The sequence below is a fragment of the Homarus americanus genome, unplaced genomic scaffold (genome assembly GCF_018991925.1).
Source record: "Homarus americanus isolate GMGI-L3 unplaced genomic scaffold, GMGI_Hamer_2.0 scaffold20465, whole genome shotgun sequence".
Classification (NCBI taxonomy): domain Eukaryota; kingdom Metazoa; phylum Arthropoda; class Malacostraca; order Decapoda; family Nephropidae; genus Homarus; species Homarus americanus.
This window is the reverse complement of record NW_024756914.1, coordinates 37935-57963: the sequence shown is the minus strand read 5'-3', so window position 1 is coordinate 57963 and position 20029 is coordinate 37935. Positions and strand designations below refer to the sequence as shown.

Sequence of the window (20029 nt, the reverse complement as noted above, 5' to 3'; positions counted from 1 at the left end):
GCCGAATAATGTACTATTTTTTTTAATTATTTATATACGTTAGATTTTCTGATGAATATGCGTGATTTGGCAAGTCGTTTTGTCCCTGATTTGAATATATAGAAGGATTGAATTATTTGTGCTTTAATTACGGTGGATAAAATTCAGGATGGCATTACTCACTATCTCTAAAATATTTAAAATATTTTCGTTAATACTATATCTGGAAATATGGTGATCATTAACACTGAATATCATGAATTATGAAATACGAAATATAGAATTTTGGAAACTATTTCGGTAAAATGTTATTTTCCCCAATATTTTGCTAAACTTAGTAATTTTTAAAAACGTTTGTTATGTAATTGTTTTGTTTATGTCGGTTGGTGAGTGCTGACAAGTATTGGTGCAGGAGCTCATATTGGGTACTGTCACAACATTATCGTGCAGGTTATTCCACGAGTTTACAATTTGTACATCAAAGAATGTAGTTCTGACATTTTTCAGCACTGATAACTTCTTTAACTTAAGGCTGGAAACTCAAGTGGGGGGGCAAGCCACAACACCAAATATGTACAATTGGGGTCAAAAGTTCGCTCTCTCCCCAAATGGAGCACCCAGGGTACGTAAGTTCAGAGACTCATTTCCGTGACTCGGTTTCAACCAACGGGGAGCGAACTATTGCCCACGACTGTACACTTGTCTTTTGATGTGCTTATTAACCTCTAAGTATTCTAATCTTGGTAAGTAGACCAAACAGGATGACAGTACTTGTGGCAGTACAATGCGTGAAAAATTTGGATCTTATTAAGAATTTGGACTGTATTCCAAATTTTGAAGCTTCCATTAAAGATACCATTTTTTTGTGCTGATTTTAAATGTGAAACTCATGTTTTGTGGAAATTTTTATTTGTGACTTATAAGTCTACGAATCAGAAGTGCTGGCCAATCATGCTTAATATAAGCATAGATTAGGTTACGCCAGGTCATTGTTTTATTGTTTTAGTTTTATATATATATATTTTTATTTTATTTTGGTGTTGAATTGCTTGTTGTAATTTATTCCGGTGTTTGAGGGTTATGCCAGTATTGCCCCCATATCATCTGTTAAATTGGCAACACCAACAGAAATCTACTCATCTTTCACCTCATCTGTAAAAACTCAACATCTAAGAGACTTTTCCTCTCCCCAGCAGTGGTCCTTGTAACGGGAGTGAGTGGCTACTTGGGGTCACATGTCGCCAAGCTGCTCCTGGAGGAGGGCTACAAGGTCCGAGGAACCGTCCGTAGCCTGGAAAATGAAGCCAAACTCGAACCCCTGAAGAACCTCGTCCCTGATGCTAAGTTTCCTCTTGAATTGGTTGCAGCCGACTTAACCAAAGATGAAGGATGGGACAAGTAAGTGATACTGTGATGTATACATTATGGTGCTTTAATTTGGGCATTTGTTTGTTTATTCTTTGTATGTTGTAAATTTAGTGGGAGATTGTGTGTTTCTGTGAATGTGTGCAGATGGCTGTAACTTCTCATCAGTAATAGATGGTACTGTAACAAAATTTGTATTTTGTCAACTTATTTCTTCAGTACTTTATACATTTTATTTGCAAATAAATTAGTCGTATTTAAAGTAAAAGAATTTGTTCTCTATATATGAATTTTCTACTTTTTTGATGAACATAAATTTTGTAGTTTCACATCAAACACATCTCTAAATACTTGTAGGTTTATTTATAATTTTTTTTACACATCAGAGGGGTGGAGCTTTGTAGTGTTTTCTATTTTAAGAACATGTTGGTGGTAATCTGAGTACAGGTTGAACAAATGTCCCCCCCATTGTGGTGGGTCACAGGAATGAGTCTCTGAACTGACAAAGGATGCAAATTGTCTGTAGACAGATGATATGCAACACCACTCTGGGTATTACGATTTCTTCGGCCTAGTTGATACAGGCACCTGTTACACGACTCACTTTCTTCCTAGGGAGAAGGAAACTGTCTTCCTCGAGGATAAAATTTGAAAGATTTGAATTAGATGTGATTTGAATCTAGTGTGAGATATGTGTTGTAAACTTGACTCACCCAATCAGACAATTTACATCAGGATATGTCTAATCCAACCTCAGTGTGAAAGCACCCTTACCCCGACTGTTGTCTTGTGTGAGTGTGCTGCTTCATTTTATTTGGGGTCAATACTTTGTACTGCTTCAATTTAGGAGGGAGCAAACTTTGTTCACGACTACATACAATAGTGTGTTTCAGTACAGTTGGGGTTAAAAGTTTGCTCCTTCCCAATATGAAGCAGCATCAACCCTTAATGAGATAAAAAGGCACACCAGCACCAATTGAGAGTCAGGTTAAGTAACCGGAGACTCTTTCCCATGACTCAGTTTCACCATGGGAGATAACTTTTGTCTGTAACTATACAGGTCTTTGTGAGTAGATGAAAATTTCTTGGGAACATTCTGTATTTAGAATTTCAAACATACATTACTGTACTTTCAAATTAAATATTACAGTACAGTACTGTGTAATCAACTGTTTTTTTTCCTTTTTCCAGTTGTTGATTTTAAATTACACTTCAAAATTTATTTGAAATGTTATTGTTGCTGTCCTTGAAAGATTGAAACTCATGTGAGGGATGGATGTACTGTACAGTACAGTAAGGATGGATGACAGTGGTGCAGATCTGGTGTGTCATGCTGTCTGTCAGGAGTGTAACTCTATTTTACTAGTATATGCCATGTGTCACTTGTTAAATGCCAGATGGGAGATATGAGATGCAAAACTTGGTGTGTTTTAAGCCTAAAGTTAACTCGTTTGAGGAGGCAGTATAGAGGCTGTTTTGACCAGAGAAGAACCAAGTTGTTTATTTTATGACTTCCAAGAGCTTTAGGAATAGTCTAGATATTAATAAAGATTTTGTGATTTTGCTGTTTTTTCTAGTGGGATGTGGTGTGTTTCAGGCTAGTTTTAGGGTGCAGATCACAAGTTCTTTTAGCAGGAACTAATTTGTTGTATGCTGTATATGATATCCTTGAGTTGTTAGAGATGCTGTAGACATTAATAAAGACGATGCAGTTTTGCCCACTTTTTGTCAAGCTTCTTTATACTACGTCAGAGACGAATTTGTTTTACTCACATTATTTTAAGTCAGTTGAATTTACACTAGAAGTAGTACATGTACTGTATAGCATACCGGTATTCAGAGTCCAAAGGTGCTACAGGTATAAGTGTGAGTTAAATAAGTTTAGTTTAGGTCACATCAAAGCTGCTGTCATCACCAATTAACATACAAGTTTAGGTTGCATGTAAGCTGTACATAATCAAGTAACATCCATAATTTTAATAGCATCTAAGCTGTCATAACCAATTTACATAAATAGTTTTTGGAAGCATCTAAACTGCCAGCATTTTCAAGGTTATAATGAACCTAATTATTTTTAATCAAGGGCTGTGTTGGACTGTACAAAAGTTGTCCATACTGCCACTCTGAAGGGGACCCAAGCTGAGGGTTTGTCAGAAGCCACTAAAAAGTTCCTGACTGCCTGTGCTGCTGCCAAGACCATCACCAGAGTTGTTTTAACCAGCTGTGCTAATGCTGTCTTTGGTACTCCACCACTTTAACTCTACTTAATAATTATTGTATGCATGAAAACTAGCTATGCTTTGCAGCCTTACAGGAACTTGGTAGTTTATGTGTACATCATTGTTATTTTATATTATGTTGTCCTCTATTTTCAGAATTTTTCATCTACAGTACAGTACAGTATTTGTATTTTATTTTTTTTACCTCCCTTGATTTTTTAGGATGTAGCTTTTATTTCTAGTCCCTTTTGTATGTTACTGTTTTGTAGGGCTGTAGAAGGTTGCTCGGGCATCATGCATGTTGCAAGTCCTTTCCCTGATGTGACCAACAAGGTTGTGGCAGAAGAGGAATTGATCGGACCAGCTAAAGATGGAAGCTTAAGACTCCTCAAAGCTGCTGCTGCTCATGCCAACACTGTCAAGCGAGTTGTCCTCACCTCTTCTTTTGCATCTGTTTGCGGTACATTTCTCATGGTGTATAGTGCAGTCTTTGCCAGATTAAAAAAATAAATTATTGGGCACTTGGGTTGTAGCCCCAGTAAATATAATGAATTTTAGTGTCACAAAAGGAAAATACAGTACAATAACAGAATTTAGACAAAACTTATTTTCATTTTTGGCAATCCCTTTATTATAAGGCCCATGAAATATAGCCCTTGCTTTAATCTGGCCTAGATTGCAGTTATTGATACTGTTTCCTCATTTATTGTAAGTTTATATGCAGGGGTACTCATAGAGTTAATGTCGTTCTTATGGTGTACATTGTATGTGATCTTGTTTATTATGCCTTATCCTGTGCTGTATAACTGTTTTGTACCTCATTACCTTCATACTTATACGGTAATTGCAATCATATAAAACTTATGCTTTATGGAAATTTAAATATGATGTAAATGTTTTTTCCAAAGTTGCATGTGTTATTGCTAGAATTTGCAAGGACAGTGACTTAGTATTTTGATAATTGTGCATGGACAAGTTTTTTGATACTGTACAGTACAATACAAATTTAATTGATATTACAGTATATACTTACTGTGAATTATATTCAAGCTACAGGTATTTCTCATCACAGTTTCCTTCACAATTCAAGAAAAATATCACATTAAAAATTTGAAGAGTGTATACTATGCAGATTCCTAAATCCATCCCCAAACAAATATGGCTGTAGCTTTACCAACGTTTTTTCTTCAATCATTCAAGTCATATTATAGTATTGTACAGTAATAAGAACTACAGTAAAGTAAGTTTTGATGTAATAGAAGAATTACCAAATAGATCTCATGCCCTCAGCAGTATACATACATAGAAATGTATCCAAGGGAGAGGAGAGCCATGATCCCTTTACGGAGTGTTCATCACCTACTCTCGCACTGCAGCCCGTTGAGTATAACACATTCTTTTATATCCGCTGCTGCCTGTCAAATATTGTGCTAAATTTAAACTATATTTTTACTATTCATGAACTCAATCTTTCCCTTTACTGTTAGTGTACTGTATGAGTATACTATTTACTTACGAAGTCATCAAACTTTATGTGGGTAAATTATTATTCATGAGTAAAATTTAGGAATTGTTGCCATTAATGTGCAGAGGTTATTGAAATATACAGTATATTTTAATAATTCTTTATGTGAAGACGGTCAGTAGCTGCAGTAGTAGAGATGAATTCTGTAGTCAGTCTGTATGATGACAGATAACTGGAGCATGCTTGGGATCAAATGAATTATTGCTGGATTCCAAAATTTGATTGAGTTGGCTCCTAATTTCGCTGTGGGGATTCCTGGTATTATGAAAGGGGTATTTGATTTTATTGAGGGAATTCCCAGTTTTATTGAGGGTCTCCTGACTTTATTGAGGAGCTCCAGATTCTGTTAAGAGGATTCCTGATTTCATGTAGAGTGCTCCTGATGTTACTGGTAGAGCTACTGATTTTATAAAGAGTTCCAGATATAGAGGCTGCAAGAGACTATTCAACTGGGAGAAATGCATTTAGGTTATCACAGCTAACTCACCCAAATGTGGAAAATGACTTTTTATGGTGATGATGATGATCCTGACTTTCGTATAAATATTCATGATTTATTGATGAATCTTTTAATTTTCTTAGTCATTACCTATTATCCATATCACTTTATCAGTATTTAATGAATTCATCTATTGCTTAGTACTGAACTGCAATTTTAATTCCAATTACAGTAATATTATTGCAGTGTATAGAATTACCGTAAATTTTAACAGTTGCCGCAACTTAATCATCTCTTGATCTAGGTGAACCTGTCCCAGAGCCCGATAAAGAGTACAATGAAGAAAGCTGGACTGATGCGGAGTCTCCCACTATTGATGCATACACAAAGTCTAAAGCCATTGCAGAAAAGGCAGCATGGGACTTTGTTAAAGAACTACCAGGTGAGTGTATATTAATAACAAGTAAGATAATTATGGATTTTAAATGAGATAAGTAAGGAATTTAGGTAAGACACGTTTAGATTTTAAACATACTCGTACTGTAAAATGTACACTGTATCTATTATGAGCGAGAAGAGCAACTGCTGTAATATTATAGTAAAGTAAACAAAAGGGAAAATTTGAGCCAATTATATTTTGTTGGTATGAATCATGGCCTTTAGAGCAAAGAGAAGGAGAAAACTGAAAACATTAGAAATATGCTTGAGAGTAACATGTGGGTTGAATAAGAAAAAAAAATAAGGAACACAATTACTGTATCAGAAAAGACAGCAGAAGAGGAAGTTGGGTTATACAGAGCTGATCAGGGTTTGTTAAGGTGGTATGGATGTATTTAGAGAATGGGAAGCAAATGATATTGTATGATTCAGAGGTGAATGGTAGGAGGGTGAGCAGAAAGACCAAGAAGGAGATGGTGGAATAAGGTGAGAGAGGTACTAAAGGGGAGAGGGTTTGACTCAGTTGCCAATAGGGGAATGGGTATCAAAACACACAAAAACTGTACATGTTTCCACATAATTATAGACTGCAGAGGGAAGCAGACAAGTTATAGCAAGTTGTTACATCATTTGCTAAAGAATGCACTGCCATAAATAAAGCACTGCATAAGTAGTGAGTAGCAGCTGAAATTCCTCAAAGGAAGCAGCACTACAACGGTCTATGTTGACTGTACAAAAGTTTTTGGCTCTGTTCCATGAACTATCGATAAGTTATGGTAAACATTTTGAACAACTTTATTATTCACTCAACAAAATCTTCTTTTTTTTCAAAATTGTTAAGACAATACTGTATCATAATTTCAGATGACCAGAAGTTTGAATTAGCAGTGATCAACCCAACTCTTATCCTGGGACCAGCACTTACAGAAGGGCATAAGAATGCCACATCTGTCAGTTTTATGGTACAGATAGTAAATAAGGTATACCCCGGTGTTCCTCGCGTACAAATGCCAATTTGTGATGTACGTGATGTAGCAAAGGCACATCTAAAGGTTTGTATATTATTATTTTTTTCTTTTTCCTTTCTTTATGAAAAACCACTTATAAATATTTCTCACCCAAGCATCAGACAGCATGTACTGTTTAGAGTAGTATTTTCAAAGACTTTTAAAGTACAGTATACCACAGTATACATTATTGAAAGATATATTATTGAAATATCCCATCAGTGTAATCTGTTGTTAAAATTACCTTCTTTTTCAATTATTTAGGCCTTAACAATGCCTGAAGCAGTAAACAATCGCCACATCATCTGCACAGACTCTGTTTGGGTGAAAGACATATCAATGGCAGTAGCAAAGGAATTTAAGCCCCAGGGATACTCTATTGCTACTGGCCAATTCCCTTACTTTGCCTGTTGGTTGCTTGGACTCTTCAATAAGGGCATGAAAAATACTATCTTGCCCCGCATTGGAAAAACTATCAAGATTGATAATAAGAGGGTAAGAACCACTGAAGGAGCAGTGATCTTGTATGTTTTATATTGAGTTATACATTGTGGTGAAATGATTATACTTACTACTATTTCATAGTTTCGAATATATTTCCAATATCCATTATGACATACAGTACTGTATATATATTTATGAATCCCTCTGAGGAATGAGTTTAAGACCCCCTCCCCCCAATTAGATTGAATTTTTCAGAACCTTAAGAAAAATATAAATGTTAGATTGCAATGTAAACATTGAAACTAAGAAATAAAGTTGGAACAAATCAGTAACAAGCATAGAAGTTTCTTTATCAGATGAATGTTAAGGTTTTGCAGTGATTGTAGGTTGTGGTAAATGTGATGATTCTTGATAGATATTTTGTAACTACTTTTGACATTTAAGTATACTATACAGTACTGTAGTATTTTCCTGACCTTGCTAATACTGTAGTGCAAAACTGTTTAGTACTGTACAGTACACAGTATGATTACTTCCACCAAGCACTTGCCTCGGAAATTTTCGTATTCATATTCCTTGTAAGTATAGGCTAAAATTATCATCAAAAGCTACAATAATATATACAGTACAGTACATCCAATATCCATGACATACGGTACCTTGATCTAAATCTTATTGTGCAGGTATCGGGAAATTTTGTAATCCAATGAATCTTTTTACTCACACTGATAGTACAGTACACCTAAGGCGATAAGCTGAGAAAATAATTGTTTACTAATAAGAACATGGGAAGAAGTTTGATATAAACCTGAGGTCTGGCATGACTTTGAAGATTACAGTAATACCCCGATTTACGCGGTCAATTGAACCCGTGGAGGCTTTGTAAAATGGGAAACGCGTAAATGGAACAACAGAACATATGGGATTAATTGAAATAGAGACTGGGCCGACCCCCAAACTCCACTTTTTCAGACACAATACCTACGTTGTAGTAAAAATAACATTAAAATTTTATGATGGTATGCACACACAATTAATAATTAAGAGAAATATCAATAATATTAGGTTTTTTAACACTTACATTAGTAGAAAAGATGGCTGGGCACACGGGGATGGGGGTTGGTTCCAAGGCAGAGGGCAGATTATTGGCCCTCACCTGTATAACTTGTATCAATTGTATCACTATCCACCACAGAGGGTTGCAGGGCCTCTTTGTCAAAACCCTTAAAGTCCATAAAGTCCATATCCTCACTATCACTGACTTGGGCCGGCTGTGGTGGGTGGCAGGTGAAAAACTTGGTAATGTTTTGATGACTGGGCGACCTTGTGCGCACCCTGCCCGTGCCGCTTCCCGCATATATGAGTAGATGCACCGCGTAAAGTGGGAATTCCGGTTCTGGTGGGGTACCGCGTAAATGTGGAAACGCGTAAACGGGAACCCCATAAATCGGGGTATGACTGTATATTTTTTCTGGATACACTTTGTGTATTTAAACTCTCTCAGTGTACAGGTACACTTTTCTGCTGAAGTATACTGTATTTACCAACTTACCTAATGGTCAGGATCATTTTTAAGCTCAGTACAGTCCCATTATTATTTACACAGCTTTGCTGATAGACTGTTCCATAAGTGTACCACCTGATGAAGCACTTCCTTATATTTGTTCTGAATGACAACTCCTCTTGGGTTTATAAATACAGGGTATATGTAGCTGTACAGTATTCAGCACACTGGTGACATAAAGAGAAACTCTTTAATCCCTTTCTTTAAATATTGCAGTTTAAAATTGCAGTGTCAGAGACAAAAGACAGTATTTTACCCTCAACTTTTTGTTTACAGATGGTAGAGGTATTGGGTGTAGAACCAACAGCCATTGACTGTACCATAAATGATATGGTCTACTCCCTCGTTGATCTTGGCATTGCACGCAAAGCAAAGAAATACAAGCAAGTGAGTATTATATATTGTATGAAATTGTGGTGGTGCATTTATATCATTGTAAGCAAGTACTCTAGTAATATATGTACAGTACAGCTATTCCATTTGCCAAGCCTGACCACTTTCCCTGTGTTATGTCTTAGAGACCAGATACTCTGACCCTAGTTAATTTTTTTTCTAAGCTAATTTAGGTGGGGGATATAAATTCTAAACAAATTAGGTTGATGCACATTAACTTATGTGAAAAATTATTATCCTAGAGGAACTATTTTCTATGACATCTCACCCTCTGATTCCTTACCTCAGCTAGAGCACCATATCAGTGACACTAATTACCAAGTTTAGTAGTTCAACTGCTTATGAACATTGAACTGAATAATATTTGTAGAATTTTAGTTGTGTGCCATGGGACAGGGACAGAGGCAAGAAGGATATTATCCAGTGTAACCCTACCAAACATTGCAGGTTTACTCTTGTACTAACACTGGACAATGAAGACCGTAACAAAGTAGTGTCATAAAAAACAGTAATTTTGTAAAGACTAAGAATCATGTGGATCACGTTTATAATAAATAGAGAACATTGGGAACCCTAAAGATTAAAATAAGCCATAATCATTACAAAGAAGGCGGAAAGTGGAGTATCCAGAGTAAACTTGCGATGTTTAGTAGGATCACACTAGATAACACCCTTCCCATGTTTGTCCTGGGCCAAGATTTAAACCTAGGGCACAATGATGAGAGAAACCACCCAGTGTAATAATTTTTCCGTGCAGTTTCAAACAATAAAAATATGCAAGAACGTGAAGAAATGGTTATATATACAGGGTATATATATATATATAAATAATGCAGTCAATTTTTTCCCTATTGTGTGCAAGTTAAGCTATATAAAACCAATACAGTAGTAGTTACATAAAAATCTAAGAGACTTGCTCAGCCCTGTGATACTGTATATATAATTGTTGTTCACAGCCATAAAAACTGGTCAATTCTCATTTTATAATTCATTGTAATTTATGTGTTGACGTTCCTGGAGTGATTGTAAGAGTTTCACTAACTGAAACAAGAGAAGCACCTGACCCTTTAGAAGTAAAATGAAGCAAACATTTGACTGATTTTTAAATACAGAAATTTAAATCCCATATGATTTAAGTTTTCACACTTTTGAGTCAATCTGATTAAAACAGAAAGAAATGTTTGCTTCATTTTGGATGAAAGGGTAAGCTGAGGTGCCATGAAATATATTGCTTTTATTGTTAATCAGAATTCCAAACTATACAGGAGAAAGGGTTTCTAAAGTCAGAGACTATTAGTCCTAGCAAGTACTATGTCAGCTACACTTACTGACTGCCAACAGGGATCCACAATTGTGCAGAATTAATTCACACTTTTACAGTGGTCATAAGACAACCCAGACTCTTCAGTCTGTACTTTACATTGGCTTTATGAAGTGTCTTTGTGGGTAGCACCAAACATAGGTTCATTGTCATTCAAACTGCTCTTGTTTCAGATCAAATTAATGTTGTCTACTTATTGTTTATTTCATTTATAACAACTTTGCAGGCTGGTTCACGAGCAGAGGTGCCAGCTGTAAATGGAGAAGTTGAAGAAGACAAGAAAGAGGAGAAAGAGAGTGAAGATAAACCTGAAGAGGAAGGAGAAAAGAAAGAACTTGAGCCTGAAGATAAAGGTAAACAATGGGACCTTGTTGAAGGTTTTCCTTTAAATTTATTACATTTTTTTACTATTAAATATAGTTCTAAAAGAAGTTACAAAACTTTCTTTACATAATACAGTAATTTTTTTTTCCCAGGTTCATCACCACATCTAACACTGAGAAAGTATTCTTTAACCAATATCTCTTTTTCTCCAATAATTAGGTTATTTTTGTTTCATAATGCATAATGAAATTAATCATAAATTCAAATTTTACTACCGACCTTCGGTCATCAGTAGAGTAAGTTGTTGTAATGGTCATTGTCATTACTGTATTTGTCATCTTCACTGCCTGTCATCTTTCTGTTGTACACCTTCTCAGCTCAAAACTTTCAACATTGTCTCCAAGGAATTGGGGTTACTATAGGTTCTGTTGGAACTCAGACTCTAACTCAGAATTCATTTGACCATCTCCTGTGTATACTATGCAGTACTTTCCAAATTGACAGGGAAGACATGATAAACATATGACAGTGGAGGTTTGTATAATTCTTAGTACAGTACTTGGATACATATCAACAGAAATGGTTTAACACGTGATCAGGGCGTTTTATTATTATTATTATAAACCTTCCAAGGATTTTCCCATGATGATATAGGGTGGTTGGAATAAAGAGGAAGTACAGAAGATCCTTTCACTTGTCATCACTCTGAGTCTAACTGCTGTGGCATCCACATAAACCACTTGATTCCATGCTTTCTAATCATTTATGTGCACTGCTGCTTCATGGATGCTTTCCTCGGTTTATTTCCATTTCATCTACACCTGGGTTATCATTTCACTTTTTCCCTTTATGTCCACCCTTCACTTATTCCCAGAATGTTATTACCTTATGGCTATCAACTGATCCTTTAACCTAACTTAACCTAATAATATGCCATTTTGAATAATATTCACATCTATATAATTTCTTCATTCATTTACTTTCCTCTGAACTTTTCATGATGAAACTGACAGAATTATAATTTTTTCTGAACATCATTTATCATAATGTATTTATTTTAAATACCATTTGTCAGAAATTCCTGAATTAATTAAAAATTTTCTTTTCTAGTGGTGCCTGGCTCTGTTACCTCAGCGTGGGTGTGAATATATAAATTACCATTTATGTGGTGTATGTATTCAGTTATTTATACGTGCGATTAATTGTTGGTGTAATTATTTATTCTCTTCATGACTCTGGCACCAGGCTGGGCACTTTAATGGCATTCAAGGGAAGCTGGGGGTATATGTGTTGTACAGTACAGTACTGTACTGCAGTTAAGATTCAACTTGTCTTCAGTACAGCCTCGGAAATCCATAAATGTTGGAACCACTAGAATCCAAGATTTTTATATTTTCCGGTTTTACAAATAAGATCATTCTCCCTATACACCCCTTCCCCTTGGAACCACTTTTTTTTTTTTAAGTTCCTGAAATACACTGCACTGTAACTTGTCCACAAATATGCCAGTCGAGTTAAGAGGTAGTAGACATCTCACTCAGGGTAACATTAGTTTTTCTTATAATTTACTTGGTCCTTTTATTGTTAATGTAATTTTAATTTAAACAGAACTTTAAGTTCTTTTTTTAATTTAATTTTATATTTGTGATGTCTGATGACAAACAACATGGCTGATTTTTGGAGGCTGGCACACACTTCTACAGTATCTTATAACTAGAACTTACCTTTAATTGCATTCAATAGTGAAATTCTGAAGCATTAATGTACTGCTGTAACTGATTCCCAGATTTCAGAGGTTCTACTATCTATGAATTTTCTTATTCTTGCTGAGTATTTCTGTTTCATCAACACTAAGTATCATGAGTATCACCCCTCAAATTCATTGGCTGAACTGTGTCTGTGTGTTATTGTACAGTGCATCTCAGTTCCCTCCTTCTGCTGACCTGTCCTGCTGGATGAATAACTGTGATTTCTTTTCTCCTTTTTTGTACTATAATTGCATGTCTTTACTGTCCATATTGTAAATGTTGTCTCACCACTTATCTGTGTGTCCTCCGTATTATTCCTTTGATTATGTTGGTCAAATCTCTCTCTCTTTTTCATATCATCATCAGAAGTTTCAAATAAAGGGAAAGAAATGGAAAATTATGAAAGTACTGTAACAGGAATGAGGTAAAAGTACAAATAGAAATACTCCCTATATACACAAGTTACGTATACATGTTTTCTCCTCTAATTAAAGGCAGATGTTCCCTCAAGAAATGACCTGTCATCTGTTATGGTATCCATGGGTTAAGATTTTTCTCTGTATGATTTGTTCTTTTCACAGGTCCTCATGGTTTTACTTTGGGTGATATACAATTTAGTGTAGTAAACAGTTAGTATCTATAACTACAGAGAATAAAATCAATGGGATGAGACAATTTAAGGTTTTTAAAGAAGCATTGTTAGATATGAAGGCAGACATTGCCATATATGGTGTTTATATATATCAAGTGTAAAATCCCTTTTCTTCATACAATTTTTCATGTTGTCTAATCTTTTTTCTTATACAACAATATAAGAAAAAGAGTTACAGGTACATAATTCAGAGGTCATTTTCAGTACGTGAATCAAACAGAATTGAGCATTTATTATCAATGTGTTTAAGTTGGTGGGTGTGGGCAGCAAAAAACTGACATACATACACAGGTTCTATGTAACATACCCCATACCTTTTATCTGTTTTATGCATCACCACAACGATATTACCACAGTGTTAAGTGTTTGTCCTGCTTGTTTTCTGTGTCTGTCTGTTAATGTGTGACATAAATTTCTCTAACCAGCATCTTCTGTTCACCGCTCCTTTCCCCATCCCATCTCTAGGTACTATGTGAAGCACATACGAGTAAAGAGGGTACTCAGAGGTTGCTCCGTTTGATTGTTTTCTCGTTTTTTCGGGCAACATCCCAGGTGCCCCCACCCCTCCTTTTTTTTCCTTTTTTTCTCTTTTTTTAAAGAAAGAAAGATCAAAGTCGGATACAATAATGACCAAGTGCTTTTGGCAGCCATTCTTCTCAACTATCAAAAACAAATTCTCATTTCACTCTCCTTCATCCATTTATTCTAACTGCTGTGATAGTTCATAATCACTCAATACCACCCTCTTCTGTTATTCACTGACACACTGTTGCCTCCAAGATGTCCTCCTGTGTTCTAGTGTAGTACTTCCTTCATCTCATCCTTCCATCTCCTTTTTTATCTCCCCTTCTCCTCATTACATATTCATATCTTAAAATGTTTGTTGGAAGAGTATTCCTATTATAGTTTAATTGTTACACAAGCCAAGTACAGTAGTCACATTTTGCTTGTACTCCAGATGTCAAAACACCCCCAAAAAAATCTTAAAGTACTTACTGCTAGAATGTGTACATTAGTGTATAAGCCAAGTGAAGATGCTCTTTTCTTGTACACGGTCTATTTTATAGCTCATATGAGAATACGGTACTGTACAGTGAAAAGAGAGTTTCTGAGTAAGAGGCATTATGATTACAGTATTTCACTTTTGAAACCTTTAAGACTAAATATTACAGTAACAGACCATTTTTCTGACTTCCAAGAAACTAAATTTACCTGAAAATTGGTTGTTTTTGAATCTAGTTAGTTATGAAATTGGTAATGCCACGATGGCACTCGCCTCAGTTTTAACCATCCGACTGATGTCTGTGTTTACTTGCTGCTCTCAACTTTTTGTGGTTATTTACCACAATTTATATCATCATCATCTATTAACATATTTAAAAGGATACAAAAAATCCACTTGCTAATGGAAAGTCGAAAAGAATTTTTTTTCGCTCCAACAATGCATCGCCATAGTCTTTGTTTGTTTGTCATGATGGTTGATTCTCCTCACACTCTCTCACCAGCATTTTGACTAGTGGTTTGTGACAGTTTACTTACTGCCTAACCATTCACTACCCAAGAATGATGTAATATAAACTTTAGATTAAGAAAATTGAAGAGCATGGTTGTTTATTCTATATGGGAGGTGAACACATATATGGAGGCCTATTTCACTTTAAACACATGCATCTGTACTGTAAGTTTACTTTATGCTCTTCACCACCGATTGTCAAGTTAAACTTGGTTACATTTATGCTAAGTTTAAAATAACTATTTCATTGTTCCTGCCTTATGTCGACAGCCGTGTGACATCATGGCATGCAAACAATGTAGTAGCCACAAATGTATCTGAATAAGCTAGGTGCCTGCTGGGACTCAAATTCATATAAGTAGCGAAGGATAACCTGTGTCCTGTACAGTATAATTCTTCCCCTTTGTGCTGGAATCAGGTGTTAGGGAATGTGGAAAAAATATGTTTGTATATGAGTGTGCACATTTGTATAGGCATCTTGTGAATTTGAACTCATGGAACAAATTAGAATGAAGTTTGATTGAATCAGGTATGTGGACGGAACTCAAGAAGATCTCAGAAATTTGATAATCAATATATTGTCACCTTATTCAGGTGAATTAATACCTATTTTGTTTTTGTGGACCCTCGTGGTTAACTTTTGTTTTATTTTTGTTATACGATCACTGGGATGTAATGATAAACTCGTGATATTGCTTGTACAGGTATAGTGCTGTATATCTTAATGAGGCTCTTGATATTTTTTCACCATAACAGTTCACATGAAGACTACTACAATGAAGTTTTTAGGAAAGCAGTTTATACTGTTATCATTAGTAATGTAATCAACCACACCTAACACTCTCAAACTTAATGATTGCAGAAAAGAAGGAGGGTAAAGAAATAAAAGAGGACAAACCGGAACAGAAGGAAGACAATAAAGACAAAGAAGAAGCTGCAAAGGAAGAAAAGAAGGAAGAAACCGAGTCTGAGAAATGAAAGTTGAAAAGGAGGAGTAAGAGTGAAGACTATTCTGACCTCTCCAAATTTCGTATCTGGATCAGTTTGAGTTTTGATAGTCCGACTGAGTGTGGGGGGATGGTGCAAACGTATAAGTAGAGGCGAGTGGTCACAAAACTTTTGGGGAAGAATGTCTATATGTGGAGTCTATTATTGTTTTGTCTGTTGAAAGGTGCTCAGTGTTTTATGTTCTTCAATACTTCATGTGTAGTTTTAATTTTTTTTTTATCAGGTTTGTGTTCAGTATTAATTTTTTACCATATCTACTTATAAATGTATGTACTGTACTGAGTCAGTGTGAAGTCTGAGAGGATTTGTGTGTTACTACAGTAATCAGCAGTTTGAACAAAATATTGAAGTGACAGATTATAATGACTTTTCAAAGTAGCATGGAATCGCTAATGCAAATGAATAGGCTGAGAATATAAGATTTTATTTTCCTCATGATTTGACAATAACTTACCTAAAGTCACAATTTTAGCAGCTTCAAACAGGATATTCCATTTGATTAATTGAGGTGCCTTGATTTTTTGAAACCTTGATGTGATAATAGTCAGGCCAGACAAGAGGGATGTTCTCCTTAAAACTTTTGGGAATTGCACATCCACACTGGCATTTAATTTACTCTGCCTTACTCAAGTGCATCTGATATTTATTACAGACTTTTATACACAGAAGGCTTGATTATCGTATTCTATTAGCCTGTTTAATACTCCCATAACTCAAACTCCTCAAGATCCTTAAACAAAGATTGGCTGGAATTACTATCACTGCTAAGGGAGTAGTGTGAGACAGTATTGGCTTTATTATCCAAATAGTGAATAAGCAGTGGGGGTTAGAAGGTATTATATCAAGGAAGAAAGGTTAATGACTGTGTTTACAGCAAATCTTTAGAATTATTTAAGGCAAATATTTGTCATGAAACTTTGCAAATTGCCATCGTATTCCATGATGGAATGTCAAGTTATTAGTGGTAATATTTATCTAACAAGGTGAATCATCAAAATCTAGATGCTCAGAAATTAACAAGATGACTTGCAGTTCACTTAGCATAAATGTCTGGAACTTGTCTTCCTCTTCTTTCTCTTCACAGGAGTTTTATTTACCAAGTACTACAAAGAGGATAGTCCAGGCACTAGACAATTACTATGTGTTTCTTGGTGTTGAGGTTTTGGGGGTTTACCTTTTATCTGTGATTAAGTAATTGGTGGTGACAAGAAACCCTTACAATGTTCTCCATGCTTACAATTTGTAGTAGCATTTTCTTATGAATGTATATATTTTTACTATTTCTTAATTTTGTATGCACTTGTATGAAATGTCAAATGATGTGATATTTTTGTTATTGCTCAATTTAGTTTGCAGTAGAATGAAATTCTTATCTGATGAAAAGTTTCTGCAATAGAATGTGTGCATCTTGCACAAAAAAACACACACGTAGAAACTCTGGTAGCTTTTGTACCAGCTATAATATTCTTATAACCCTAACATTGATTCTTGTATAACAGGAAATTGTAGTGAAGGCACATTTTCATTATTTCTCTAAATGTTGGAGCATTATTTTCTCTGCTGCTGCAATAGCTTGTAAGTCCAAATTATTTTATAACTCCAGGGAGTTTTCTCACCATGACACTGATATGGTAAATATTTGAGATTTAAAAGTCATAGAATTGGAAAGAGTTCCCTCTGATGGGTGATAGAAATGAAAAATTTATGTTATACTGTATATTCTAGAGTGAAAGTGTTTTTAAAATCATTGAAGTTCTATATTATTTGCATAAAACATAACCCCAAAAAAACAATACAAGGAAAATCCGACAGGTCCATGTTAAGCATTACCAGAATCACAAATATAAGTCTTTGATATGATGGAGACTCATGTTTGTTGCTACCATAATGTGGGATCAGTAAGGTGAATACATGTTGGCTGGATTGTACCTTGATGGAGGTAACACTGAGTTAATGCATTTAATGTCAGTCATGACTTAATGTGTGTAGCTTTTGAGGCTGTTCACTTCATCCACTGGCTAGCATTCCTTCATTTATTTTATACAGAAGATTTATTCCTCGTAAATGGGTAGTGCACACTAGGCCTATCCTTATGCATTGTTTCATTATGTTAAAGATAGTTTGCGGGGAGTGTACAGACACTTCTAGGCAGTCTCTTGAAAGTTCTTCTCGTGTTCCCATTTCTCTTCATAACACTTGTAACTACAAAAATAGAAATATGTAAAAAAAAAAAAAATATAGCCTCCTGGTATGTTTGATAAGATGGCTTATGGGATGCTGAGTGTTGCTAAACTGTGAGGGACAAGTAAAGTGGATGTTTATCTTGTACTAAGAGAATGTTAACCTTTATAACTTCCATCATAAGCCAAAACTTGTCGCTTCAATGATATATATCCAAAGGTAGGTAGGTTTTTGATATATACTGTATTTAAGTAAAGGCCACCTTCACCCTGCCATTACTGCCAAATCTTGTGGGGCCAATTCTACAGTGTCAGTATATGATATACAATCAAAGTACGTATATGTTCAAGGCAGATACTGTAATGGATCATACTCCATGCTTGATGGGTTTATTTTAGGATTGATTATGAATATCATTCCCTTCAGTCAGCAGAAACTAGTTAAATGCACAAACTGGTAAAGGGCCATCTTTAATTATAAAGTCTTTATACTGGCATACACAAAGTTCTATTTATCTTCTCACTTCCCTTCTCCCAGCTTAGAGTACAGCAGACAATGATAAATTTCCACTCCACTATTCATTTACTGCTACAAATGTGTATATGTGATAGAAGCAACTGTCACTAGGGTATGCTAATGATAATGTAATTATAGATGGCCCTAAGATATATAAATGTGATTTAGGAGTTAATTCATGACAACGTCCATCTGATAACTCATCCCTCTGCTCCTCCATTAGAATGATTAAGTATTGAATGAATGTAATTTAGATTGCAGCTGGATGATTATTATGCAAAGGCCAGAAAAGTTCATTGTTAAGAGTTGGTGTAAGCTTGGCTGGAGCCAGATTAAGAAGCTAAAAGTGATCACATGGATATTAATATATGAAGCTCCCCAGTAAAGATAGTATTACAAGTAGTGAATTGTTATTTCTATGCATGTTACAAGAATGCAGAGGCTGAAAAAGTGAAGTGATGGCCAAGGTTTGCAGTGGTTGTGATGGCTTTGTGATGCATCAAGGACAGTAAAGGCTGAGTCTGTAACCTGTTGTATTTTTAATCCTGAAATAAACAAAGTACTGTACACTGTGTTGCATATTAATATATGTCAGTATTGTACTAATAAATTTTGATAGGTTGATAAAATATTGCATACATTTTAGATTCTACTAATGTATGTGGTCAACTTTTCTCTTCCCCTCTCTGAATTGCTGTAAAATGAACCCTCGAAGATCCGGACTAAAAGGGGGGGGACCACCTGTCCGGAAAAGCCGATTGTCCGAATTTCCCTGCAATTATTATTATTATTATTTTTTTTAATGGGGATTAGCACACCTGGGCACACCCAAAATACAGTACTTATGTAGTGATAAACAAATTACCATATATTAACTATGCATTTACCTATAATATTCCCACCAATAACAATTGTCAACTCTGTTTGTTTCCCACCTCCTCGGGCATCGGTGTCCAAGCAACTGACAGGTCAAGCAGCGCCCACGGGCCTAAAATGTTTTTTGCTCTGGTTTGAGAATGTTTCTTAGGGAAACTTCTAGGAGGCTTCTTAGGTAGTAGGTAGTAGGCAGCTACCAAACAGGGAGGTACTACCGCCTGGGAAGATATTGGAAGCATAATGTGTTGTCTAATGGTAGACCCTGCTGCCATATGGCATCACGAAAATTGTGACCAAGTCCCAGGTTGCTGATCTGACTTTCTGCCTCATTTACACACAATTGCAGGGTCTCAATTGTTTCTCTTACCATTGACAACACAACATACGTATATTGTTTCTCACTTTTGATCTTTTTTTTATTTTTGTATTTCTTTATGGTTCTTTATTATTATTATTATTATTATTATTATTATTATTATTATTGTTATCATCATTATTTTATTATTTTTTATTTTTT

The 20029-nt window shown here is 35.3% G+C and overlaps 1 protein-coding gene across 3 annotated transcripts in view; it reads left to right on the top strand.

The window, feature by feature from the left end:
• LOC121857171 (phenylacetaldehyde reductase-like) overlaps positions 1 to 19163 on the top strand; it is a 49388-nt gene extending 30225 nt beyond the window's left edge. The window contains exons 2-9 of one of the 3 annotated variants that reach the window (XM_042353088.1): positions 1173 to 1377; positions 3428 to 3585; positions 5832 to 5969; positions 6830 to 7017; positions 7237 to 7467; positions 9257 to 9367; positions 10921 to 11047; positions 15794 to 19163. In XM_042353088.1, coding sequence (XP_042209022.1) covers positions 1173 to 1377; positions 3428 to 3585; positions 5832 to 5969; positions 6830 to 7017; positions 7237 to 7467; positions 9257 to 9367; positions 10921 to 11047; positions 15794 to 15909 — 1274 coding nt within the window. In that variant the 3' untranslated portion in view covers positions 15910 to 19163. Of the gene's footprint in view, positions 1 to 1172; positions 1378 to 3427; positions 3586 to 3832; positions 4024 to 5831; positions 5970 to 6829; positions 7018 to 7236; positions 7468 to 9256; positions 9368 to 10920; positions 11048 to 15793 lie in introns of all 3 variants that reach the window. The other 2 variants (XM_042353087.1, XM_042353086.1) reach the window with 2 other exon arrangements.
• The last annotated feature ends 866 nt before the right edge of the window (positions 19164 to 20029 follow it).